This window comes from Idiotropiscis lumnitzeri, chromosome 2, assembly GCF_059441095.1.
Source record: "Idiotropiscis lumnitzeri isolate Australia: NSW breed Sydney's pygmy pipehorse chromosome 2, RoL_Ilum_1.0, whole genome shotgun sequence".
Lineage (NCBI taxonomy): Eukaryota > Metazoa > Chordata > Actinopteri > Syngnathiformes > Syngnathidae > Idiotropiscis > Idiotropiscis lumnitzeri.
This window is the reverse complement of record NC_142392.1, coordinates 8,682,959-8,710,509: the sequence shown is the minus strand read 5'-3', so window position 1 is coordinate 8,710,509 and position 27,551 is coordinate 8,682,959. Positions and strand designations below refer to the sequence as shown.

The following is a 27,551-nucleotide window of genomic DNA, read 5'->3' as shown; positions in this document are numbered from 1 at the left end:
TGAGTGTGGGACGCAAACCCCACTCTCTCCTTTTTATCATCACTCACCAGACATTAACACTCTACTTTCTCCTACACACCCTAACATTAAACCAATTGAGCATCATAAGACATAGACCCGGGAATTATAAACATGAGACACAACAACCCAGTAGAACACAGCACAGCAAGGGCCACAAATTGCCACGGGACACACACAACGTATAGGCAGTTAGACAATTACACAACAACGTCACAATTAACACACAGACAACAGCACAAACACAGAACTGAGCAAGTGAACCACATTGGAACACCCCGAAAGCAAGAAACTGCCAACAATATTTGAAAACCTTGAAATCTATTCTATATTCCAGCAACCGGAACGCTCCACGCCTCGGTCAACCACGTATACCGTGACTGCGGTTGCAGTGCGACCATCAGCTCATCAGCTGTGCACTTCCCTCCACCGTGTATGCTTCTGCAGCGACAGATAATGGCGGTCCGAAAGATCCAATCTTTCCCAGCCTCAGTCCACTTATATACTATACTATACTAACTATACTGAGCGTCACTTTATTGGGATCGCCGTGCACACGTTCTGCTAATCAGCTGTGCATCCCCTTCTTCGACTGCCGGAGCAGGAGTCCCCCTTTTTGACTCCGGGTGCTAATTTCTGTTGCCGGCCGACAACAGGAGCCCCCTCCTTATTTCACCTGCGTACGCTTCCAATATTACGAGTAATCCATGCGCAATCTACATTCTATACAAAGCATGCAACCATTCCTGAAGTCCAGAAACAATATATCCAGAAACACGAACAAAATTTAACGGTCTAATAATCGGCCACATCTTTCCACTCTACAATACAGTGGAACCTCGGTTCTCGACTATAATCCGTTCCTGAACCCTGTTCGAAAAGCGAATTGTTCGAACACCGAAACCATTCCTTTTCTGCTTGCACTGACTTTCTTTGGAGGCATGATTAGGGCCTAAAACACTTCGTACACCTATATAAAACGCGAGAGCAAAACGCAGCACGTCCGCACGCGACAACAGTTGGTCACGAAGAGAGCAAGAGAGCGATCTACACCCGTACGCCGCTCAGCATCCCACCCTCGCATACGCACTCATGCGTCATACCGGCGTTCGAACTCCGAGGTTTGTTCGAACTGCGAAGCAAGAATTTCTCTATTTTTTTGTTCGAACTCCGATTAGTTCGACCTCAGAGTCGTTCGAGAACCGAGGTTCCACTGTATAACAAATCAGGAGACTTTGAATAAACAGGCTCTCCCCTACCTTTGTTCTGATTGTCCATGCCTGGAATATTGTAGAGTGTGAAGAACAAGCCGCAAGGACTCCCTCCTTGAGAAAATCACGTCGGGGTCACCAAAACTGTTGGAGTTGAGCCACCGAGAAAATGAGAAACATTTAGTAAATGAATCTTAAAAGCCAAACTTACTCCAATGCGTGTTCGTTTTTTGAAAAGGGTCAAATAAAGACTCAACAACAGCTGATTAGGGTTGCGATATTTTAGTTTCTTCGATTTCTGGAGTTCAGGAAATAATATCTGGGCTGCTTTTTCTTAATCTGACGAGAAACTGTACTAGGACGGGCCCAATCGAAAAATGTTGCGCTGATCTCAGCCCAGCCTCACATATTATAGGAGGTTTTCTTTGTCAAGGGTCATGTAGGTTGAATCGGTCGTCCTTGCTCCCTCCCCCGGTCCACGTTCCACGTCCAAGGCTGACCTTCTCAGGCAGGCGGCAGTCTCTCCGTCTCTCCTGCTCACATTCCCCTGTAATCTTGTCAGTGTACAGATTGTGTGGTGTATGTTTTCCCAGATCAAATTATGTTTTTGGGTGTTCTTGATCGCGTCCCTGTGACGTCCTCCCCGGTCCAACTTGATATGTTTGTATCTTCTATGGCCTATGTGGAGAATGTGTTTTGTCGTATTTGTCCATGAAGTGCTATCTGGTTTGTCATCAGTTTGACTTGAGCAGACTGAATCTGTATGTTCTGAATGAGAGTGTGGGTCATGAAAATACTATGTGTGCAAGTTTGTGGTCTTACAATTAAACAAAGTCATATAAATTTAGCATATGAATGCATCAGTAAACGCCATGACTACAATCCCAGTCAATCTTATCTATGCACTGTACTTCTACTTTCATTTGATAAATGCTTTTTGTTTAATCAATGTTGAACATATTCAGTAAATATGAACCTGCTAAATTAAATAATTGACCTTCTGTCCCGTAAGTGTTTAAAATAATGCCAGCAATCGTAATACAATCCCTCACTATTAATTACATAACGCCTACAATAAAGCATAACTTTAACTCTATTGATGAAAGTAAAGTTTCATTTAGGCCATCAAGTAACTCAGTGGTGGGCCTTCAAGGCCTTCTCTGCTGGCCAAACATAATCAATAAAAAAAAAAAAATCATAATCGTTGCATTGATGTCATATTATAGCTGAGCGCTGTATTTTTAGGTGAGGGTTTTGAATCCAATCGGAATTCCGCTAGCTCGTGTTGCCGGGCAGGTTTCACAATACGAGGAGCGCGCATTATGCGTTCCGAGGCCTTAAGATGCAATTGTGCGAGCATCTCTTCTGTCAAAGTCAATGAGCTTTCATATTTGTTAGATCACAAGTTGGTTACAGTGAGCCTTCTCGCTGGCCTTATGCTGAGGGTGATGAACGCGTTTTGTGATTGGATACTCATTCGTGAGGGGGCGGCGCTATGCTGAATCAACACACTCAAAAGTTGTAATTGGCGGCCGTTCGAAAATCTAAAATATATTCTTGCTTTTTTTAAACCACAATGGCCAAAGGAGGCAAAGGCATTGGATCTAATTGCAGATACACATGCAAGGACATTTTCAAGTCGGACCTTTCAAGAGAAGCTATATCGTCCAACACTCACTCAGTGGTGCGTAAGTGTGTTTCTGGATATTATTTGTCCAGCCGTGGTGTCATAAATGATGGTATTTTGATGGGTATTTATTCAAGTAGGACAAAGTAGGACTTCACTGAAGGCACAGGTGTGAAATGCACTGAAGTAACTTAAAAAGTAAAAGTAAAAAAAAAAAAATTACGATTGTTTAAGAATGTGCAAGAAAGAAAAATGTTGACAAATGTTGAAAATAATGATATTTTCCAGGAGGTATTTATTTCTTTGTTGTTTATTCATTCAATTCTATACTTATTTCAATATTTGAGTATTGTTTTTCTTTCAATATGTAGTATATTTTGTCTTTGAAGTGTGGGTCCTTGCTGCCTTCCGGAGAGGCAGCCGAGCAAGGCTGGATTGGTGATGGAAAAGAACGAAAGAAAGAAGAAAGATTTGATTCTCGTCACATGCTGATGTCAAAAGAAGTCTCCCCAAAAACGTGTGCGTGTGCGCTCCGCACACGTGCGAGCCCCCTCTCAGACATTACCTTCTTACAAGGAATGCCCAAATAGGACATGAATATCTAATTTTCCTTTGTTACATATGCATTCCCATCCCGCTCGTCTTCGGGATTTCCCTCCAAAAGTCCCCCAGAGGGAGAGCAGATGCGTCTCCCCGTTGATACGACCAGTCTACTCGTGACCACCTTAAATTACTTCCATACCCTGGAAGGTCACTGACCTGGCGAGAGAATTGCCCCCACCATAAACAATGCTCAGGCCTATTTTCTCTCAGGGCAGTATCTGGTTACATCGGAACTTCAGAACCAAGACTGGTCACTTCTGTGAGCTCCAGTCCCTTCATAGTTTCATAAAGAGAATACTTCCCATATGTAGATTAGGCCATTTTAAAATACACAACTTTTTAAAAATGTATTTCAATGTAGATTTAAGCTTGCTTATACAATACTACAATATTTATTCAATTATTTTAATGTGAAATTATATAAATATTAATTTAAACCTTTTTATTTCACTCTTGAATATTTCTGAACAAATTTGTTCATTTGAATATGTATGCAATTTAAATTATTCCATCCATCCAGCCATTTTCTGCCGCTCATCTGGGGTCGGGTAGTTGAATTAATTTAATACGTAAGTATTTTTTATAATTCAATATTTATTTCAAGGACTCTTCTCAATTAGTTCAATATTTATAAAATGTTTCTATATTTATTAATTGCATTAAGTCTGTATGCCGTTGCCAATTTTACATTTTAATATATCCCGATTTCATTATATAAGCAATCCAAAGTATAAAAAATATAATAGAGCATGAACAAAAATATTTGGTATATTTTACAAAATTATATTTTTTCCGAAGTGAGATTCTGCTTAGCAACAAACCCCAAACGCTTGATAGAGCTCGACCTAGAAAGTGTATTTAGCCAGTCAGAAATGTATTCAGAAAGTGAAATATTAAATGTATCTGAGGGGATATTTGAAGAGTTTGAGTTTTGTTCAATGGACCATACATATACGAGCCAGCCAAACACAACGAGAAAACCAGCGCTGACTCCAGTTGCCATCAGATTGCCAACTCCTGACATACCAAAACCTTGAAGAGAAACTGAGACTATTTGCGTTTCTCTTTCTGGTTCTTTTTTTAGTTCCAACTTCGAGATCTGTTTTTCACCTTTTCACACAACGTAATGAAGGCCAGTTGAGCAAGTGGAACACGTGATTTTATTGATGATTGTGGAAGGCAATGATTTCATAAGCACAGTTTCTTCTCACACCTTTTCCATTAAGTACGATTAAAAAGACAACTGAAAAGCATAATGTTAACAAATGTTGTTCTAGGCAAAGGAAATTAATTTCATTTATAATGTTTGATATGAAAACAAAAAAAACGATCATCATCACTCAGACACAATGGTTCTTCTGGCACTGATCACATTGGCTTTAAGTCAATAAAAGAGCTTTGAAAAATTAAATTTTTCATATTTTATTCAAAATCAAAATTTACATCTTACCACAAAGAGTCAGTTCCTTCAGTTTTTTTTGTCTTTTTTTAAGCTTCACGGATCGCATCAATTCTCGCCAGCACAATCGTGTCTCTCAGCTTCCGGTTTCGTGGCAAATTTTTTAGAACAAACGCTGCAACTGAATGGCTTGTCTCCATTGTGTGTTCTTGTGTGGCTTCGTAAACTTGACCTTACAGAGAAGCCTTTGCCACAAACTGAGCAAGAAAAAGGTTTTTCTCCAGTGTGTGTTCTTGTGTGACAAGTTAAATTTGACTTTACAGAGAAGCGTCTTCCACAAACTGAGCAGGAAAAAGGTTTTTCTCCACTGTGCGTTCTTGTGTGGATTGTTAAACTTGAATTTTTAGAGAAGCTTTTACCACAAACTGAGCAAGAAAAAGGGTTTTCTCCACTGTGTGTTCTTGTGTGACAAGTTAAATTTGACTTTTCAGGGAAGCGTCTACCACAAACTGAGCAGGAAAAATGTTTTTCTCCACTGTGCGTTCTTGTGTGGATTGTTAAACTTGAATTTTGAGAGAAGCTTTTACCACAAACTGAGCAAGTAAAAGGTTTTTCTCCAGTGTGTGTTCTTGCGTGTTCTGTTAAATTTGATTTTTGAGAGAAGCATTTTCCACAAACTGAGCAAGAAAAAGGGTTTTCTCCACTATGTATTCTTGTGTGACTTGTTAAAGTTGACTTAAAAGAGAAGATTTTGCCACAAACTGAGCAAGAAAAAGGTTTTTCTCCACTATGTGTTGCTGTGTGTTTTCTTAAATTAGACTTTCCAGAGAAGCTTTTGCCACAAACTGAGCAGGAAAAAGGGTTTTCTCCAGTGTGTGTTGTTGTGTGGATTGTTAAATGATAATTTTGGGAGAAACTCTTGCCACAAACTGAGCAAGAAAAAGGTTTTTCTCCAGTGTGTGTTCTTGTGTGACAAGTTAAATTTGACTTTACAGAGAAGCGTCTTCCACAAACTGAGCAGGTAAAAGGTTTTTCTCCACTGTGCGTTCTTGTGTGGATTGTTAAACTTGAATTTTTAGAGAAGCTTTTACCACAAACTGAGCAAGAAAAAGGGTTTTCTCCAGTGTGTGTTCTTGTGTGACAAGTTAAATTTGACTTTTCAGAGAAGCGTCTACCACAAACTGAGCAGGAAAAAGGTTTTTCTCCACTGTGCGTTCTTGTGTGGATTGTTAAACTTGAATTTTGAGAGAAGCTTTTACCACAAACTGAGCAAGTAAAAGGTTTTTCTCCAGTGTGTGTTCTTGCGTGTTCTGTTAAATTTGCCTTTTGAGAGAAGCATTTTCCACAAACTGAGCAAGAAAAAGGTTTTTCTCCACTATGTATTCTTGTGTGACTTGTTAAATTTGACTTAAAAGAGAAGCTTTTGCCACAAACTGAGCAAGTAAAAGGTTTTTCTCCAGTGTGTGTTCTTGCGTGTTCTGTTAAATTTGATTTTTGAGAGAAGCATTTTCCACAAACTGAGCAAGAAAAAGGGTTTTCTCCACTATGTATTCTTGTGTGACTTGTTAAAGTTGACTTAAAAGAGAAGATTTTGCCACAAACTGAGCAAGAAAAAGGTTTTTCTCCACTATGTGTTGCTGTGTGTTTTCTTAAATTAGACTTTCCAGAGAAGCTTTTGCCACAAACTGAGCAGGAAAAAGGGTTTTCTCCAGTGTGTGTTGTTGTGTGGATTGTTAAGTGGGAATTTTGTGAGAAACTCTTGCCACAAACCGAGCAAGAAAAAGGTTTTTCTCCAGTGTGTGTTCTTGTGTGACAAGTTAAATTTGACTTTACAGAGAAGCGTCTTCCACAAACTGAGCAGGAAAAAGGTTTTTCTCCACTGTGCATTCTTGTGTGGATTGTTAAACTTGAATTTTTAGAGAAGCTTTTACCACAAACTGAGCAAGAAAAAGGGTTTTCTCCAGTGTGTGTTCTTGTGTGACAAGTTAAATTTGACTTTTCAGAGAAGCGTCTACCACAAACTGAGCAGGAAAAAGGTTTTTCTCCACTGTGCTTTCTTGTGTGGATTTTTAAACTTGAATTTTGAGAGAAGCTTTTACCACAAACTGAGCAAGTAAAAGGTTTTTCTCCAGTGTGTGTTCTTGCGTGCTCTATTAAATTTGCCTTTTGAGAGAAGCATTTTCCACAAACTGAGCAGGAAAAAGGGTTTTCGCCACTATGTATTCTTGTGTGACTTGTTAAATTTGACTTAAAAGAGAAGCTTTTGCCACAAACTGAGCAAGAAAAAGGTTTTTCTCCACTGTGCGTTCTTGTGTGGATTGTTAAATAAAACTTTCGAGAGAAGCTTTTGCCACAAACTGAGCAGGAAAAAGGTTTTTCACCACTGTGTGTTTTTCTGTGCCCTTTTAAAGACAGCTTTGAAGTGAATGAGTCAGTGTGACATGCCCTTTCACCTTTGGCTTGCCCATCATCATCATCATCATCATTAGTATCATCATGGTCATGAGCGTCTTATAATGTGTCCTCATTATGTGCTTGTGATGGCCCCCAGTGGTCTTCATCACCTTCTGTTGTCACGTGATGACTTGATCTGCTGCTTGTAGGCTCCGCCCCTCTCTTGTCCTCACTCTCATCCTTGTTTTCATCTTCAGTCTTTATAGGGAGAATGTTCACTGGTGACTTGTTGATCTGCTCCCCCTCCTCCTCCTTTTTGATGTGAGTCAAGTCTGGCTCCTCTTTCACAGAACGGAGACCGTTTTCACTGACGTCTGGAGAAAGACAAATTTGGTTTGGTCAAGTCAAACCTCAGGCGGCGACTTTGTCTTATTTTCTACCGTGCTATCTTGACTTGTGCCTGCCGCATACGGAGCAATGCGTGCGACCTCAACTTGGACTCGACCATGGGGGCATTTCACAAAATTACGTCCTACGATGTAAACCTCCTTTTAGCAGCACAACAGTGATAAACGAGCATTTAAAAAGGAAGCACGCTGCGGCTGATGCCCGATTTCATTCCTGACATAGTCACAGACGTTTCTGGAATATGTATTCTAATTCAACTAAGATACACCAAAATATTTTTTTAGAGTTCACTGAATTATTTTGGAACTGCGATGATGCTTAACAGCCATAGGGTGTCAGTAATGAGTAACAAAGTAACACAAGACCTCCCACTGATACATCATCATTGTCATTTGCATAAATTATCAAGAACTTTGAGTTGCGGGGAGATGCAAACCACCTGGGCCACAGGAACTTTATTACCAGGAACTAAATGTTCCTGGACTTGTTTGTAGAAAAGGGGGTTGTGACGGTCTCCCTTTTTAAGCCCATAGTAAGCCAAAGATGCAGATGCATTCCAATGTGCATTCTTGTGTGGATTGTAAAACTTGAATTTTGAGACAAGCTTTTACCACAAACTGAGCAAGAAAAAGGGTTTTCTTGCCCATTATCATCATCATTGTCATGAGCGTCTGATAATGTGTCCTCACTGTGTGCTTGTGATGGCCCCCAGTGGTCTTCATCACCTTTTGTTTTCACGTGATGACTTGAACTGCTGCTTGGAGGCTCCGCCCCTCTCTTGTCCTCACTCTCATCCTTGTTTTCATCTTCAGTCTTTATCGGGAGAACGTTCACTGATGACTTGTTGATCTCCTCCTCCTCCTCCTCCTTTTTGATGTGAGTCAAGTCTGGCTCCTCTTTCACAGAACGGAGATCGTTTTCACTGACGTCTGCAGGACACAAAAAGACAAACACACATTTAATTTGGTCAAGTCAAAGGTCAGGCGGCGACTTTGTCTTATATTGTTTCTACCGTGCTACCTTGACTTGTGCCTGCCGCACACGGAGCAATGCGTGCGACCCCGATTTGGACCGGACCATGGGGGCATTTCACAAAGTTACGTCCTACGATGTAAACCTCCTTTTAGCCGCACAACAGTGATAAACGAGCAATTAAAAAGGAAGCACGTTGCGGCTGATGCCGATTTAATTCCTGACATACTCACAGACGTTTCTGGAAGCGAGCTGAAGTAAGCACACACAGGCTATTGTGTGCGTCTGATGGAACACCTGTTGTGGGACCCCAACATATTGATGCAGACCACTGGGGGCCATCGCAACATAATGTCATTGATAGAATAGGAATCCTTCAAGTGAAATATGTTTACAAGTTTTTCATTTTGCATTTAGAGATAGTTTCATCGTGGGTACTTTTTGCTTCCATTCTAATCTGTATGCCTAAAAGAATTAAAGGGGCCCTGCTAGGGCTGGACGATATGACCTAAAATCAATATTGCGATTAATTGAGCAATTTTACCTCGATAACGATAAATGCACGATAAATTCCCCGTGGACTAAAATCAAAATAAATGCAGGAAATGCGTACTGACTGTTTTTTTTATTGACCAACTGGTACACATTACTTTCAATGAAAAACAAAAGTCCAAAAATCCTTTGTATAAACATTCGAAATAGCTTGCTTTGCATGACTTGAACAATGTCACAAAGAAAAAGGGTACCTCTTGCAAAATCTTTTTCTGCAAATAGCTTGCGCCAAGATGCTGTCATGGTGCAAATAATGCCAAACAAAAAAATGGTAAATAAAATGAAAGAAAATGTCAATGCAAGACAAATAAATAAGTGTGCATCATCGGGGAAAATGTGCCGTCTCGAGTACTCTGGTGCGCAGTCGCCACTTGTCATCTATGTAATGCACAGTTAGGCTCAATCAGGGATCCATGTTGCGACCCAACCACAAGTCGGATGTAGATGCAAAATGCTTGACATGTCTAAGCTTCCGGCCCGATGTTGTCCATATCGGGAAATATGGCTTCCATGGAGCGTTTAAATCCTGTGCGCGCCACTGGAACTAGAGGAGCTTTATCTTTAGCTATGTGCTAGGCTATTGCGTCCTCCTCTGAGACGTTCTCTCGTATGGTGTTGCCTCCGTTAATGGGCTGTTGTCACTTGTCGAACCTTGCTTCTCACTTTGAACTTTCAGCACAGCATGGTTGTGTTGTGGGTGGTGAAAAAGCTTCTGGATGTGATTTGCCAGCTTCGACAGCGACGTCTGTTTTCTTTCGGGATCAGGCGGGTGGAGTCACGTGACTAGAGGCGCTGTAGCGGTTTTAAAGGGGCATGAACATTGCCGCAGACACAAAAGGCTTTTCTTTTTTTTAAACACCGAATTTCCCGACATGGGCAAAATTATTTCGGTCATAGTAATACATTTCGGTAACGGTAAATTTTCGGTTTATCGCCCAGCCCTAGGCCCTGGCATCATAGTCGCTATTTATTGCATGATTTGTTTGTTTTTTTGTTTTTTTTTTCCCAAACTGACATTTAGCCTGCTAGTACGTTCCAACATTCCCCCTTTTTTTTTTTTTATAAAATTTTTGTTTCTAAATAAATTTTAAAACAAAATTACGTGTGAAGAATCAAAATCCCTACACATAAATTAAGCAACAACACTTTCCCTCTGACTTTCCCCAAACAACTTAATGTTGTGATGCATATTTTTAACGATAGAAAGTCATTCTTTACAAAGCAAATGAGAGTAAAACGTGTACAAACCTGCTTTGTGTAGCACAACACGAGGCTGCTCGCAACCTTCGCCCAGAAGCAAAAGATGTTGCTCGTTCTCTTCTTTTATTCCACAAAGTTCCTCTTTGTACTTGGGTGTTGTTCTTTCACACATTTTCAAATGATAATTCCAAAAAATCCGCCCTTGATCTCTGCTTGGCGATGAGTCATGTGCCTCTTTTCGTTAGCGGCTAGCTAGCTAACAAGCTAAGCTAACTACACCGAAAAGCATCAACGCGCGAAGATGAGGTTATCGGCACACAAAGACTTAATGAATTATGTCGTGGTACTTTAGAGTAGCACTGGACATTCTGTGAGAAAATTACAGTCAGTTCCACACTAAATCAGAAGAATTTAGCGGTGGGTGTTTTTGTTCCGGTGTGGACGGGTCGGTGGATGTGGTCGAGGTCCTTCGGAAGCTGCGCGCTTGCTAATGACGTCATGCTTTAAGCACGTATTTTTCAAATATATTTCTTTGCCTCTGTGTTTGTTTTTACCCCTGGCTGTTCTATTTCAATAAATAATTTTATATGATATTTTAAATCGGTTGATAAAAAAAAAAAAAAATAACTAAATTAACGCCACATTGGCGAGTCGGCTCCTACGTCACTTCCGCCGATGCCTCGAGAAGCCGCTGCTGCAACAGCAGTGGGACGTTTACGTTTCTCCTACCGAACGAAGCAACAATGCTGTGGTTCACTCGGGCTGCAAGATTGTATGAATATGATGTCTGCATATACTAGCAGTGCCTCTCAATTATTTCACGCCCGCCCCTTCCAAGAAGAAAAAGATTCGCGCCCCACCACCACCAATTTTTTTTCTGTCTTTGTATATTGATGTTAGATTGTCAATAAAATATCCATAAACTAAGCTAAATTGATAAGATATATAATTTTGAGAACTATTATTGTGAGGATCTCGAAACTCGGTACTCTGTTTTGCAAATATTGATGAGATGATAAATATTTACTCATAGTTTTTTGTATCAACTTTATTGACATTTGCAAACCAAACACAGTTATTAATACGTACATAATATAGAAAAGACAAAAAGAAGAGCCAGGGGGATTTTAAACAAAAATTCTTTGTAAATAACATAAAGCAACAGCTTTAGTATGTTTATGATACGTTTTTTTAAAAAACAATTTTATGGTTACTATACGTTTTTTTTTAATGGTTACTGTAATGTTCCGTCTTCTATCTTAAGAAGTCACGCTGGTCCAGTGATGCTGCAGGCTTGTGTCTCTTTATTTATTGACTTGCATTCTCGTCTATGTGCAGACACACGAGTTCGTCTGGTAACCACACACACATCAGGCAATACTGCCAACTAGTGACTAATGATATAACGGCTATCATTACATCTCCCTTTCAAACGTTAATCAATGCCTATGCCTTTTTTTTAATAAACATTTTTTATTTTATAATTATTATTATAATAATTTTGTTTTGTTCGCAATTATTTTCACTTCTTTTCAATATCTACCCATTTTTTTTTCTGACAACAAGCAGCTCTACAACAATTTTAGCAACAATAACACAACATTAAACATTTTCAATCAGCCTGTCCGGTTGTTGTCTAACTCTTGTTGATCTTCGAAGAGGTTCAGTACTCCCAGAAATTGCTGGTGGTTTTGGTCTGTGCTCCTTCGATGTATCCGCCTGCTTTGCAGCCTCAGCCGCATCAGAAGATTTCTTACAGTTCCCGGGAACCTTCAGAAGACTCCTCCTGTTCCTCCTCACTCTTTGTCCATGCTTTGTTTCCACAATGTAAGATCTCGGTCCGGCTTCGATAAGGACAGTCACTTTTCTGTCCCAACAATTAGGTCCCTCGATCCTTGCAGTGTCTTTCTTAGAAAGACGTTCCAGATGTTTTGTAGCTCTGTCATATGCAATTTTCTGTTTGAGTTTGAGCATTCTCTTCTTTTCAATCCAAATGTTGTTGTCATGTCCTTGTGGTATTTGTGGTGCGAAGCCTACGGCACATGAGTAGGTCAGCAGGCGAAGCTCCCCACTCCAGAGGTGCAGCTCTGTCACTCAATAGGGCAAGGTAAGGATCAGATGCATCATCCTTGGCCTTCCTTAGCAGTCTCTTGATGATTTGCACTCCCTTCTCAGCCTGCCCATTTGTCTGTGGGTATAAAGGGCTTGAAGTGATGATGTGAGCCTCAGCCTCCTCCGCCGTAACGCAGTCCTTGATGTCACTGTTATGGTGCGGCGCTCGGGATAATGCATCAGCAAGCACTATGTATTCTCCAGGCGTGTATATTAGCTCAAAATCATAGCGCTGCAATGTCATCATCATGCGTTGAATTCTGGGCGTCATGTCATTGAGATTTTTCTTTCTAATTGAAATCAGTGGCTTATGATCAGTCTCTGCTATGAACGTGGGCAGTCCATAAACATACGTGTGAAATTTGCCAAATCCAAACACTAAACCCAGTGACTCCTTTTCGATCTGAGCATAGCGTTTTTCAGTCTCTGACATTGACCTGGATGCATAGGCTACAGGTTGCCATGTGTCTCTCGCCTTTTGCAGCCGTACGGCACCTAGCCCATCTTTCGACGCAAGCGTGGAAATTTTGGTTGGTTTTGATGGATCAAAGTAGGCAAGGACTGGCTCAGCTGTCACAGTTCTCTTTAGATCTTGCCATTCTTCGTCATGTTTTGTTGTCCACTCAAAGGCGACGTTGTGATGCAGCAGCAAACTTAGGAACTTTGTTCTTGAAGAGAGGTTTGGAATGAACTTGCCCCGGAAGTTTATCATCCCCATTGCTCGCAGAAGTCCTTTTTTCTCAGTTGGAACTGGCATGTCCGGTATTGCTTGCACTTTGGTTCTGTCTGGCACCACTCCATCTGCTGTGAGCTTGTCTCCCAAGAATGTCAATTCTGTAACTCCAAACAGACATTTCTCTCGTTTTAGTTTAAGTCCATTCATTTGAACTGTCATGATCCGCGTCGGGCATGACAGGGTTTTGTTATTGTTTTCGTGTGCATGCGCTTTTGTTATTGTTTTCGTCACCTCCCTGCCATGTGCACTTTGTTTTTGTTTTGATCAGCCGAGTAGGGGCGTTTCCCCTCAGCACCTCGCCCTCACCAACCACGCACCTGCTCCCCATTAACGATCACACACCTGATTCCCATCTGCTCCCCTGATTAACGGACTATTTGAACACCTCATCCCGACAGCTCTGTGTCGGAACATTGCTCCTGCTACGCCCGCGATACGCGATTGCCCCTCTCACGGACATTACCACCCTCGCCTTGTCTACGCCCTGTATGGACTGTCACCACCACCCTCCTTCTCGCTCTCGTTTCGCCCTCGCCCTCGCTCACGCTCATGCTCTCGTTCTTGCTCTTCTTCAGGTTCATAGTAATTTGTCACTGTTCCTGTTTCCCCGTCAAGTTTAGTTCTGTTAGTCTCGTTTTGTTCATCCTCATTGTTTTGGCCCTTAGTTATGTTTGTTCCCCTAGTTCATTGTTTGATTTAATAAATCCCCTTTAAGTTACTCCCCTCCGCCTGCCGACCAACCTCGTATCCTCCATGTAGGTTCCATTTTTCGTTCCACATCGGTTTCACCCCTTTTGTTTCACGATCAGGTTAATGAGTACCCCTCCGTCACGCCTCCTCCCGTACAATTCGACTCGGATTTAGACCACGATGAGTTGTGGGCACCCCTCCGGGTTGACCCTTTCTCCCCTTTTGCCACAGCGAGCCCTTACTGGGGCACCCGGTTGGCGTTCCGGGCACCCCCACGTAGCGGCCAACGATGGCGCCTCAGTGGGGGTTCGGCTACTCCCCACGGTACCACGCGCGCTTCACTCCCCGAGTCGCGCAAGTCACAGCCACGTCGTTCACCTCTTCCCCCGTCGAATTCTGCACCTAGTCACGTTCCCGTTGCGTCTCACAGTTCACGTACACCTTGTCCCCCTTCGGTTTCCGCACCTGGTCACTTTCCCGTTTCGTCTCATAGCTCACGTTCACCAGCACCCCTAGTCTCGGTCCCTCGCGTCTCCCATTCCCCTGATCCCCTATGGCGGCAGGCGGATAGGGATCAGGTTCCCCGTCTCGGCTGCGCCCGGTCCGCCGCAGCCTCCCCGTCAGCGGCACAGACCATGCCGCCTCCACGTCAGCTGCAGCAACCCTCGTCGCCTGCACGTCAGCTGCAGCAACCCACGCTGCCTCCACGTCAGCTGCTGCAGACCACGCCGCCTCCTGGCCAGCTGCCGAGCCCCGTCCCGGCTCCCCGCCAGCTGCCGAGCCCCGTCCCGGCTCCCCGCCAGCTGCCGAGCCCCGTCCCGGCTCCCCGCCAGCTGCCGACTCCCGTTCCGGCTCCTCGCCAGCTGCTGAGCCCCGTACCGGCGCTTCAAGTCCCTTTTCCGGCGGCGCATGCCCCGCGTCCGCCCCAAGTCCACGTTCAGGCGGAGCAGACCCTGCGTCCGTCCCAAGTCCACGTTCAGGCGGAGCAGACCCTGCGTCCGTCCCAAGTCCTCGTTCAGGTGGAGCACGTCGTGCGTCCGTCCCAAGTTCACGTTCCGGCGGAGCACGTCGTGCGTCCGTCCCAAGTTCACGTTCCGGCGGAGCACGTCGTGCGTCCGCCCCAAGTCCACGTTTCGGCGGAGCACGCCCTGCGTCCGCCTCAAGTCCTCGACCCGACGGCGCACGCTCTGCGCCCGTCCCAAGTCCCTGCCTCGGCGGTGGCCGATGAACCACCGCCGCGTCTCGCCTCTGCCTCGGCGGGTTCGACGACCAGCCGCCGTTCCACGTTCCTGTCTCGGCGGGGTTCGACGACCAACCGCCGCTCCACGTTTCTGTCTCGGCGGGGTTCGACGACCAGCCCCCGCTCCACGTTCCTGTCCCGGGTGCGCCCGGACGTCCGCCTGAATGGCCACGGGTGGACTCATGGATCGGGCCTCCCGGACGTCCGCCCGAATGGCCTCGACGGGACTCGCTGGTCTGGCCTCCAGGACATCCACCAGACCGGTCTCGCTCGCGGTCCCTGGTTCCGCCTCCCGGACATCCGCCCGAATGGCCACGACGGGACTCGGTGGTCTTGCCTCCCGGACATCCGCCAGACCGGTCTCGAACTCGGGTGATGGTCCCACCTCCCGACCCCTTCCGCCCACCCTCGTTTTTGGACATGGGGTTCTTTTTGTTAATTTGTCTGTGGGACGTCTGGAATCCGTCCCTTGAGGGGGGGTACTGTCATGATCCGCGTCGGGCATGACAGGGTTTTGTTATTGTTTTCGTGTGCATGCGCTTTTGTTATTGTTTTCGTCACCTCCCTGCCATGTGCACTTTGTTTTTGTTTTGATCAGCCGAGTAGGGGCGTTTCCCCTCAGCACCTCGCCCTCACCAGCCACGCACCTGCTCCCCATTAACGATCACACACCTGATTCCCATCTGCTCCCCTGATTAACGGACTATTTGAACACCTCATCCCGACAGCTCTGTGTCGGAACATTGCTCCTGCTACGCCCGCGATACGCGATTGCCCCTCTCACGGACATTACCACCCTCGCCTTGTCTACGCCCTGTATGGACTGTCACTACCACCCTCCTTCTCGCTCTCGTTTCGCCCTCGCCCTCGCTAACGCTCATGCTCTCGTTCTTGCTCTTCTTCAGGTTCATAGTAATTTGTCACTGTTCCTGTTTCCCCGTCAAGTTTAGTTCTGTTAGTCTCGTTTTGTTCATCCTCATTGTTTTGGCCCTTAGTTATGTTTGTTCCCCTAGTTCATTGTTTGATTTAATAAATCCCCTTTAAGTTACCCTTATCCCTGCTTCCTCGCACCTTGGGTCCTTCCCCACCTCGCCTACCGGCGAACCTGACATGAACTCTTTGTAGCAGTTCCTCAAGTCTTTCATTGTGTTCTTGTTCCGTGTTTCCCCAAACAACCAAATCATCAATGTACACACGGGTTCCTTCCAGACCTTCTATGATTGACTCCATAGCTCTGTGAAAGATCTCAGGCGCAGACTGTATGCCAAATGGCAGTCTCAGAAAACAGAAACGCCCAAATGGTGTGTTGAAGGTGGTGTACCTGCTGCTTTCAGTGTCCAGCTTCAGCTGCAAAAATCCATGCGATGCATCTAATTTGCTGAAGTACTTAGCACCTGCCATGTCACTCAGGATTTCTTCACGCTTGGGAATCTGATAATGTTCGTTTTTAATGTTCTCATTCAGATCTTTGGGGTCGAGGCAAACACGTAACTCTGGGAAGTTCCTCTTTTGAACACACGTGATGGAATTTACCCAGTCGGTGGGTTCTTCCACTTTCTCTCTGACTCTTATTGGTGTCATTCTGTTCAGTTCCTTTTTTAATCTATCTTTGAGAGGGGCTGGAACTATTCTGGGGGCATGTACTACAGGTTTAGCATCTTCCTTGAGCTGTATTTTGTAAGGACAAGGTAGCGTACCTTGTCCTTTGAAGACAGAAAAGTATTTGTTCACTATACTCTTACTACCTTCACTCTGCAACACTTTGTTGTTCTTTTTGACATCCTTGCTGTTGATTTAGTAAATTATTTTTATCAATCCAAGATCTTCAGATGTCTTGTCTCCAAGGATTGACTCCAGTCCACTTGACACAATTTTGAACGTTGTTGGAATTTATCTTTATATCAATGTTAGAATTTAATTTTAAACCAATGTAAACTCGAATTAGTAATCTGACTCCAATTTGCGACCTTAACCAACTCTCACTCATCCAACAATATGCGCGCTCGTTCTGCAATAGAAAGGTATCAGGAAGCCGGCATTTTCACGCACAAAGTGGATTTATTCCCAATACAGATTTTCTACATGGCACCTGGATCTCGGGTCCCTCTCAATACAACTCTACACCTCTCTTGCCACCAGCGAATGTGTTCTACCTCCGAGTTGCCCAGTACTGATTCATACTATACAACATGCAAATGGCACAGACAAAGGCATCCTGGCATGATTCTATTGGCTATGTGTATTGCAGTTAACTTTAGCTCGCTCTCATTGGTCTTTCTCCTCCCGCCGAATCCCGCGGCTCCTCCTGCGTGCGATCCCCCGATGGCCGCTCCTTCAGCCAATGCTCCCGGAGTCATCTCGTCTCGCTCAGCACCATCTGCTTCTAAAACATTCCATTCATGCACAACCCCCGCAACCAGTTTCGCGCCACCAGTCACACTCTCAGCATTTTACAATATCACATTTTCATACATTGGATGCACCAACATCTAATGAACTATGTTAAGCTCAAACTCTTATATTCCTTTAATAGTCAAAAGTATGAAATCCTTTAAGTGTAACTGAAGTTTAGACCATGCTAATGACCAGACACTCAGGAGAGGAATGCAGGAAGATTAGATCACAGCTGCACCACAGGAGGTGTGAACGAGACCCCTCTGAAACAATGGACTTCCATGCCAGGATCACAAAAGTGGCTCCGAGCAGTCTAACCTTTGTTCAGTTTTAAATTGACTGCCATTTACATTATCCTTTAATCCCTCTCATGACCTCAGACATCTGAGGTCATCACTTGAACACCTTATTTCATTGCTGCACACGAGCTCGACATCACTTGCCATAAAACTAAAACACATCAAACAATTAGTAAAAGAATAAGAATCAGTAGAAAATTTCCTTCCCTCCTTATGGCCTCAGGTCCCCGAGGCCATCTTTCCATACTCACATCCTGGACTCCCGGAGGGCCACGGCTACCTCCGCCTCCTGGGGGTCCTTTTGAGGGATCATCATGTACTGACCACCCGGAGGGAGTGGCCCCAACGTGCGTTCTATTGTCTTAACAGTTAATGATCTGATACATGGAATACAGCAACATCCGCATAACACCATAATAGCGGCAAACACAGCGATAGAAATCAGTACTGATGCAATCAGGCTTTTATATTTACCAAAGATGTTTAACCAGTCAGAATACCAACTGGTGTCCACACCTGAGTGCTCCTTCATTTTGTTACTTAGCGTGCGCAGACCCTCCAATGCCTTGGTAAGGCGACCGTCAGGAGATGTATTGTTGGGAATCAGAGTACAACACTGATCCCCAAAAATACCACACACCCCTCCTCTTTCGGCTAACAACATATCTAAGCTTATTCTGTTCTGGAATGCCATAAGAGTCGTGGCAGCCAATTGCTCATGCACTGCCTGGAGTGCTGAGGTGGTCAAATTCGCCAATCGTTGGACATTATAGTGGACATAATTAATCCGGTCCACATTTTTGTTTACTGTAACGAACAGGAAAAGGCTCTCCCATCCTGCCGCAATTTGATCCACCAATTTATACTCGTCAGGGATCCCTCTTGGAACTCTAATTGCATCTATATACGTGGGATCTCCTGCATTCAACCATTCTTGCATGTCCCTTCTCTTCCTGTTAAGGAAGGGGATTCTTCCCCATTGTCCAACACCTTCCCACTCCATTTTGGCCAGATCTAAGGCTGTCACACTAACTGGCATGATCAGCGTTACCAGGGCGCACTTACCTGAGGCATTGGTGGGAAGCCTATCGTACAGCACTTTCTCTCCACACCACAGCCAAACATCATCACGAGCGAGAGGGATTCCTACTGGCAAAGACACATTTTCATTACACCATGACTCCTGGAGATTTCCAATCCCAGGACCAGTCCCATTTAACTTTTAGGCAGGTGAACTTTTGTTTTGCAACTTGGGTGTCAAAAATAGGCTCTTTCTTTTTTATTCCCACATCATTCCATGGGTGTGTCCAATTAAAATTGTACCCAAGTGTTCACCTGTGTCGGTTGTTTACATTTCAGATTTAGCAGTAGTTGTTGTGTCTGTGTCAGCGTCTTACCATCATCTCGCTCTGCTCCATACCATACCATTCCATTACATGCTCCTTTCGCTCCATCACTTCTGTCATCCCGCATCCTATGTTCAAACGCCAACATCGTCCACACAAAGCACACGCCAGCAGGCAAAATAGTCAATAAGTTAAACATTTGCATCGTCATCGTCTTTGTTCAGACTCGAAAGTGTCTGACTTTGATCCAATTCATGCCATCTACACATTCCCTCTCTTGACCTGCCCGTCCGGGCGGTCAACCTCTAAGCTCAACCTTGGCGGGCACAAATACTGGGGCCGGGCGCAACTGTGAGTTATGGTACCACTTTTGTCCCGTAGTTCCCAATTGGATGGCGTGTGAGGTTCTAGCCAGAACTCTAAACTGTCCTTATCAGCGAGATTGAGTCCACCTCCGGGAAAGCACCCGGAGGTTGATGTACGGAGTGATGTCCGACTCCAGTGATGCTGAGTTCACTGAGTTCAAATATCTAACTGTGTTCCGAGATTACAAATTAAGCCTCGAGCTAACGCTCCAATTTTGACTGTTAATTGACAAATTTTAAAGCAACACAAATGAAATAGTAACCATTTATGCTTAAAATAAAAAATCCCAAAACTATAATAACGCAGATACCGAATTAAACCTCTATTTTTTCTTTTTTTTTTTTTATGGGAAGAAAAGGTGCTCTACAAGACATAGACAGCTCCAAGACCGCTGCAGTCTTCACCTCCTATTGTCTCATGATTGGCTCAATCCACCTACAGGCTGTGCCCACACTGATTCTGTCAACTGGGGGAGGGGGTAGAGACAGTAAAAACAATCGCGGAGCTGTGGAGCCGAGCCCCAAATCAGTCGGGCCCTGGGTCCACAACACCTCTAGCAGAGACACACACAGAACTACCATTTCCGAGCGACCCTTCCCTGGAAATTTTGAAATTTAGTAATGTCCCCAAAACCAAAGAATTTGTAGTCGGTGCTGAAATATGATCTCCCGATTGTGACGCGGAGTATTCAACAACGATGGGGTCTAGATCTTTAGTATGATGACGCGCATCAATATTCAATGCGATTTGTGGCTCGGCGAAAGTAAACAATTCATACCATTTCCGCTGCTCAGGGACAAGGCACGCGTGCGAGGCAACGCCAGTAGACATAACAAATATATAATTCTAACGCAAGATGCACTCATGACTAAATTTGGATGAGTGCATTTTTGATAAACCAAATCATGTTTGTGATCACATGTACAATGTGATATGTCAATTGGTGAATTGAAAGGGTGGCGGTTGCTAAACCACTCAGACCAGAGCAAGAACAGGGCATACCCACCGCGGGAGGATGGGAACCAGGTTTCAGAGCTGCCCTCAAATGTTTCAGTTCAGTTTAGCCACTGGGAAGGAAGAGAGCACGACATATGCTCCCTCCGACGGATGTGCAGAGTCAAGTTCAGTCCCATCCGGGAATGCCACTCGAATTCCAGTGTTCGTTCAGTCAATGGCAGTGACTCAGGCAATCTCGAGAGTCCACATGGCTCAGTGGGGGTTGCGGAAGGAGCTCATAGCTCGCCCCAATATCCAGCACCATCGAAAACTTGTCCATCCACCGTCCCCGGACTGCTAGGAACTGCTAGTCCTCGAATGCTGAAGCTCCGCGGCCCCCTGTCACGGAATGGGGTACGAGCGGGTTTGTGTCAAGTGCGTTGGGAGTGGGTAACGGTGGCGCCCCCTGCGCTGGTGGAGCTCTTTGTGACAGATATGGCACCGGAGGATGGCACATTCCAGAAAGTGGCTCGGCATGGACAGCTCATCACCCAGTGACCCCACACCCCGCAGCCAGAGCACACCCCACTCACGATCCCTGTCCATAACCACCCGTACCTCTGTTCCCGCGGTCCCGACCTCGTTGACCGGCCTGCTATGGACAGCAGCCAGTCTGCTGTGGCGCTGCGTCACCCGAACCTTGCCCAGAAGCAGCAGAAGTGGAAGGAGCAGCTGCCTCCTTTTTTCTTATATCTCTTGGCCTTCTAAACCTGCAAGTACAACAATTTTAGTCACGCTCCTTAATCCAATCCCATATTTTCCTTTTCTGATGTCGTGCAAAATTATGTACAAAATGTGTTCTACTTAGCCCGAGTAGCATTTCTCATTGATGGACTATTTCGCCTGATTTCTGCCACTGGAAGGTGCACGCCCTTGTGGACGGCCAACTGGAACAGCTGTGTAATGTCGACATTATTGGATGGGTCACTGCCGGAAGTCTCACTCTATTCACGTCTCGCCCTGGCCACATAGACCAGGCCTGTCTCCCCCTTCCCCACCTGAAAGACACAGCAACATCGACCCCAACGGGCCAGAAATATCTGACGCACGGCACGGCCATTCTCACCTGAGGTGTCCCCATTTAGCTGGTGACCATCATGCTGGTCAGCAGATCTGGCCTCGGCTTCAAGTGAGGACAGTTCCTCTTAAATAAATATTGTCCCGCTTGTAACTCTGTATAAACCTCTTAGTCTGGTGTCTCCTTTGTAGGAGATTTCAACCAACGTGACCTCTTTACAACGTGTCGAATAAACCAATGTTGACCTTTCTGCTATCTTTACAGCTGTGAGAGCTGTTACTAACCCCTCCTTCCCCCTTGGGTAATTACAAATGTCTTATCTTCAAACTTCTTACAAGCACCCAGTATCCTGGCTTCACTAATTTAGTGCCCCTGCTGGGAGACAGAAAGATCCTTGTCACTCTAAATTTGCGCCTGTCTTTTGTTTTCCTAACATTTTTCACATATGGTCAACTAAAGTTGCTTCAACATCTATTTCCCATTTGCTCTTAAATTTGAGGTATTCTATAAGTTCTTCCAAACAGTGTTTTACAATGTCTTAGTCCTAAATACAATGAACTACGATACAATGGAAAATATCAGAATAACATTCAGGGTCATTTGTGTCTGAAATATCTCCTCTACAACAACTTACCCTTGCGTTAAGTGAGTAATTTTCCATAAAAACAGTGCCACTAATTCGACATTAACTTCAAGTATCACTGCTGTGGTGCTGTATTATATGGAAAAGTCTGAACAATCCAAGAAAATTTTGCCCTATCCTGGACTGGGTGTGTGTTATCTAGTCGCGCATCCAATGTGAATATATCTTATATCTCCCTCCTTGTTGAGGAGAACCTCTGGGATGGTAGTGGTGAGGCGCTATTTGAAGCATTCTCTGGCCTTCTGGTCACACTGGTCACATGTCACCTCAAACCTGTGGACAGAACTGGACGAGTGGCACTTGCCAGTGAGAATGAGAAGGGGTAAATTATCTTCCTTCCAAAACTTTCAGTTTTGCATAAATTTTGTGTAATAACGTCAATCAATCATTCACTTGATGCTTGAATTTAATTACTCCAATCTTTCTCCAAAAACAATTTCAAAATCAATACTCGGGAGTGCAATAGGGATTCAGGTTGATCAGGCCTGTCCACCCATCGCATCCTAAGTACTGTAAGGGCTTGCCGGTGACCTCAAACAATTTTCTGTCCTGAGGCCCGTCCCTACAACATTCACTCAAACCACATATGCATACAAACACTTTTCTTTCACACTGTCATTCACCAAACGATACTTTCCAATTCCACACAGAGACCCCTCCCTTGGCGCGTCCGCCTTGATTTCACTGAGATTTGTGCTGGCAGATCCATAATTTTGCCTTAATTTAGCCAGCGTATGCCAAAATTTACAACTGTGGGTCTCTGGATTTTCCCATTCACTCCCCGTGAAGTTGTTTCTCCTCTCCTGGACGCAGCTGACGAAACTGCACCTGTGACATCAAACAGCTCATAGATGCGAATGTTAGCAGTCTGGTATTTATGGAATGATGTCATATCCTCTAAAATTGTCATGTCAGCGTTCGCGTCGTACAGTCAAAAAAACATCTGTCTTCCACCTTTGTCACATTTAATACACATCAGTTAATAAATCATCTACAAAACTATTTAGTCCAACTTAAAATTTGGTAAACCAATCTCCAATGGCTAGATATTCCCCTTTCCAAAGATTTTCTTTCAACATGTTCATAGAATACTTCACTTAAAACTTATCCCAAAACCATAATCCCTTTGCTTAAAATTTAAATTTTAATAAGATTGTCGCCGCCCTGCTGTTCCTCAGGCATCCCCTGCATGTTTCAGTGTTTAACTTGTGTTCTAATTCCCTGCTAATTTGTATTTATTGTTAGGTTGAATACATATATTTTATCCCGTCCCTTACTACACTAGCACTGTAAAAAAAAACTGCTCCACACCTCAATGAGAGGCAGATGCCTGAAGATTAGATCAACGTCTGCAACATCGAGGGGGGTGCCGCGACACACCTCTGAAACAAAAGGACTGTGACCTTCTTACGAGAGCACCAAAAGGCATATCTTCCTTTTCAATCAGTTAACGACTGCCATTGATGCCTGTTTTTCCTCTTGTGTCTGAAATGTTTACATGTTCCTGCTGGTGCTCCCCCCCCCGGGGCCAGCACGGGCGTCTCCACACTCCCCTGCTGTTCTCCGCGCACCCTCTCTCTCATTATTCACAGCCTGTTCGATCAATTGTATGGTCGCTGGTGCCATCCGTGAATCGTTTTATCTTTTGCATCTTAAACCATTCTGCTCCCCCCCCATTAATGGCGCCGTCGGATCGGGCGGCGGCTCAAACACATACTGTTGCGAGTCTGGCAACTGTGGATAAATGCCTCTCAGACATTCCGTCTTTTCTTCCACTTTTTCAATCACTTCATCCTCTTTCTCTGACTTCCTCCCCCTACTTTGGAACGAGCATCTAACTTCAAAGAGCTGTTAACTCTTTGTTAGAGCACACTCATGATTTTACGATTACACCTATACTCATTGCCTTCTGTAAAATCTTTCTCACTCTTATCTTTTTCCTTTAATTTTCCAAATTCACTGTAGCCTTACCAAAGCCACTCAACCAATCAAGGTATCAAATCACAAACTACAAAGTCAGGAACCACCTATGCTCTTGCAAAGGTTTCTCATGCTCTCAAAGCTTCCTTCAATTAAGATTTCATAACACCAATCTTTTTCTTTGTGTCATTTCCATCTGTGCATTTCATTCCAGTTACTAATTACAGTTACCTTAATAGAAAGACCATCAACTCAAGTATGAAACATGAAATATTTATTTCTTCAATTCCTCCTTACAGCAGACCCTAATTCTTATCCTTTTCATTTGTTCAAGTCACACCTTCTTCAATCACCAAACTCTGTCATTCTCAATACTGCCTGTTTCACCATCCTCCTTTCAATGGAACATTAATTGTTCCTTTCTCTTTTCTACACATTCTGCATCTTTTTCACATTCCTTTTCTTTTCTTATTGAACTTCCAATCGCTACACTGACACAATTTCTTCTCTTTTCTCTAGCTTTCTTTCTTTCTCTTTTCTTATTTCATCCCTACTTCATGTTTTTCTTCTCTTTTTTATGTTTCATTTTTATGAATTTATCCTTAATCTCCGTGCCACACCCAGGACCCGAGACCACTATAACACTTCCTCTCCTTCAACATCCTGAAATCCACTCGTGTGTGTCCCAACCACTTCTTACGCAGAACAATTTTAGCCTTCACATTCACACAGCTTCCACACAGACACGTAAATCCCAGATTTTAAACCGTGTCCCGATACGTAAATCCCAGATTTTATACCGTATCTTAACCACGAATAGTTCCAAACTATTCTAGTAGGTAAATCCCAGATTTTACACTACTATCGTCCACACTTTTACACTTATTTATTTATACATTTTAACGCCGTTCCACTCCGCCTTCCTCTTATAATTTAGCGTTGCCAAAATGCAGAATTTGAAAAGGATCTGCTTACCTTATGTCACTGTGGGCCCAAGAGGAAGGCCGGTCAGAAGTGTGGCTCCTTTATCCTTTAATCTTTATCAGGTCGTCACCTGGTGTGGACGTGGGCCCCAGGCCCGAGTCTCAGACTCTTGTGGTTTTTCCTGAAGCCCCAGGCTTCCTTTGAGCCCCAGGCTCTTGAAGCCCCAGGCTTCTTTTCTTTTCTTAGAGTCCCAGACTCTCTTTGAAGTCCCAGACTTCTATTACCTCTCATGCATCCCGTCGGCGTCACCATAAATTGTTGGAATTTATCTTTATATCAATGTTAGAATTTAACTTTAACCCAATGTAAACTCAAATAAGTAATCTGACTCCAATTTGCGACCTTACCCAACTCTCACTCATCCAACAATATGCGCGCTCGTTCTGCAATAGAAAGGTATCAGGAAGCCGGCATTTTCACACACGAAGTGGATTTATTCCCAATACAGATTTCCTACATGGCACCTAGATCTCGGATCCCACTCAATACAAGTCTACACCTCTCTTGCCACCAGCGAATGTGTTCTACCCCAGAGTTGCCCAGTACTGATTCATACTATACAACATGCAAAATGGCACAGACAAAGGCATCCTGGCATGATTCTATTGGCTATGTGTATTGCAGTTAACTTTAGCTCGCTCTCATTGGTCTTTCTCCTCCCGCCGAATCCCGTGGCTCCTACTGCGTGCGATCCCCCGATGGCCGCTCCTTCCCGGAGTCATCTCGTCTCGCTCAGCGCCTTCTGCTTCTAAAACATTCCATTCTTGCACAACCCCCGCAACCAGTTTCGCGCCACCAGTCACACTCTCAGCATTTTACAATATCACATTTTCATACATTGGATGCACCAACATCTAATGAACTATGTTAAGCTCAAACTCTTATATTCCTTTAATAGTCAAAAGTATGAAATCCTTTAAGTGTAACTGAAGTTTAGACCATGCTAATGACCAGACACTCAGAGGAATGCAGGAAGATTAGATCACAGCTGCACCACAGGAGGTGTGAACGAGACCCCTCTGAAACAATGGACTTCCATGCCAGGATCACAAAAGTGGCTCCGAGCAGTCCAACCTTTGTTCAGTTTTAAATTGACTGCCATTTACATTATCCTTTACTACGCATGACCGTTACCCCATTCCACACATTCAAGACTTTTCCACCCGTTTGGCGGGCACCACCATTTTTTCAAAAGTGGACTTGGTCCGTGGTTACCACCAGGTGCCTGTGCAGGCGGAAGATGTGCCCAAAACCGCGGTGATAACCCCGTTCGGTCTTTTTGAATTCTTGCGCATGCCTTTTGGACTGAAGGGGGCAGCACAGACTTTTCAAAGATTGATGGACTCTGTGTTGCGCAACCTCGACTTTGTGTTTGTTTATCTTGACGATATTCTGGTGGCCAGTCCTTCACCAGAGGAACATCTGTCGCACTTAACAGAGGTTTTCAAGCGTCTTGATTCGCATGGTCTGATCGTTAACCCAGCGAAATGTCAATTTGGTCTGGCTGAGATTGATTTCTTAGGCCACCGGATTTCAGCACAGGGCGCGGTCCCCTTGCCCGCCAAGGTGAAGGCAGTGGTGGATTTCCCCCGCCCGGCCTCAATTAAGGCGCTGCAGGAGTTTTTGGGCATGGTTAATTTTTATAACCGGTTTCTCCCGCGTGCGGCCCACCTCCTGCATCCTCTTTACAATGCCTTGAAAAATAAGAAAGCTAATGATACTGTCGAGTGGTCTGCACCGCGGGAACAGGCTTTTCGACAAACTAAGGACGCCCTGGCGAGTGCGACTCTCCTGGTCCACCCGATTGCGACTGCGCAAGTTGCCTTAACTACAGATGCTTCTGATATAGCTGTTGGGGCAGTGGTTGAGCAGCTCGTGGCAAATGTGTGGCAGCCTCTTGCGTTTTTCAGTCGTAAGCTGCGGGATAACGAACGCAAGTATAGTGTTTTCGACCGAGAGTTGTTGGCTTTGTACCTTGCGACGCGCCACTTTCGCTTCCTTCTTGAAGGACGCCGTTTCACGGCTTACGTAGATCATAAGCCACTTACGTTTGCAATGTCAAAGGTTACTGAACCATGGTCGGCCCGTCAGCAGCGGCACTTGGCGGCCGTTTCAGAGTTTACGACGGACGTTCGGCACGTGGCCGGTAAGTGTAACCCTGTAGCTGATTGTTTATCGCGCGCGATCGTGTGTCCAGTCCAGCTCGGGGTTGATTTTTCGGAAATGGCTGCCGACCAGTCCGTTGATCCTGACATCCGCAACCTCAAGGCAGTGAGTACGGCTCTTAAGCTTGAGGAGGTGGTGTTGCGGGGCGGTGGCACTGCTCTCCTCTGCGATGTGTCCACGGGCCGCCCTCGTCCTGTAGTTCCGTTGGAATGGCGTCGCCGGATTTTTGATTCGATCCACTCCCTGTCACACCCTGG

The 27,551-nt window shown here is 44.6% G+C and overlaps 1 protein-coding gene across 1 annotated transcript in view; it reads right to left on the bottom strand.

Moving 5' to 3' along the window:
- Positions 1 to 5,091: 5,091 nt before the first annotated feature.
- Positions 5,092 to 27,551, bottom strand: part of LOC148341606 (uncharacterized) — a 32,340-nt gene continuing 9,880 nt past the window's right edge. Inside the window, exons 2-3 of the mRNA XM_088282912.1 lie at positions 5,201 to 6,543; positions 5,092 to 5,103 (exon numbers count right to left, since the gene is read on the bottom strand). Of these exons, the coding sequence (XP_088139038.1) occupies positions 5,092 to 5,103; positions 5,201 to 6,543 (1,355 nt within the window). The remainder of the gene's footprint in view (positions 5,104 to 5,200; positions 6,544 to 27,551) is intronic.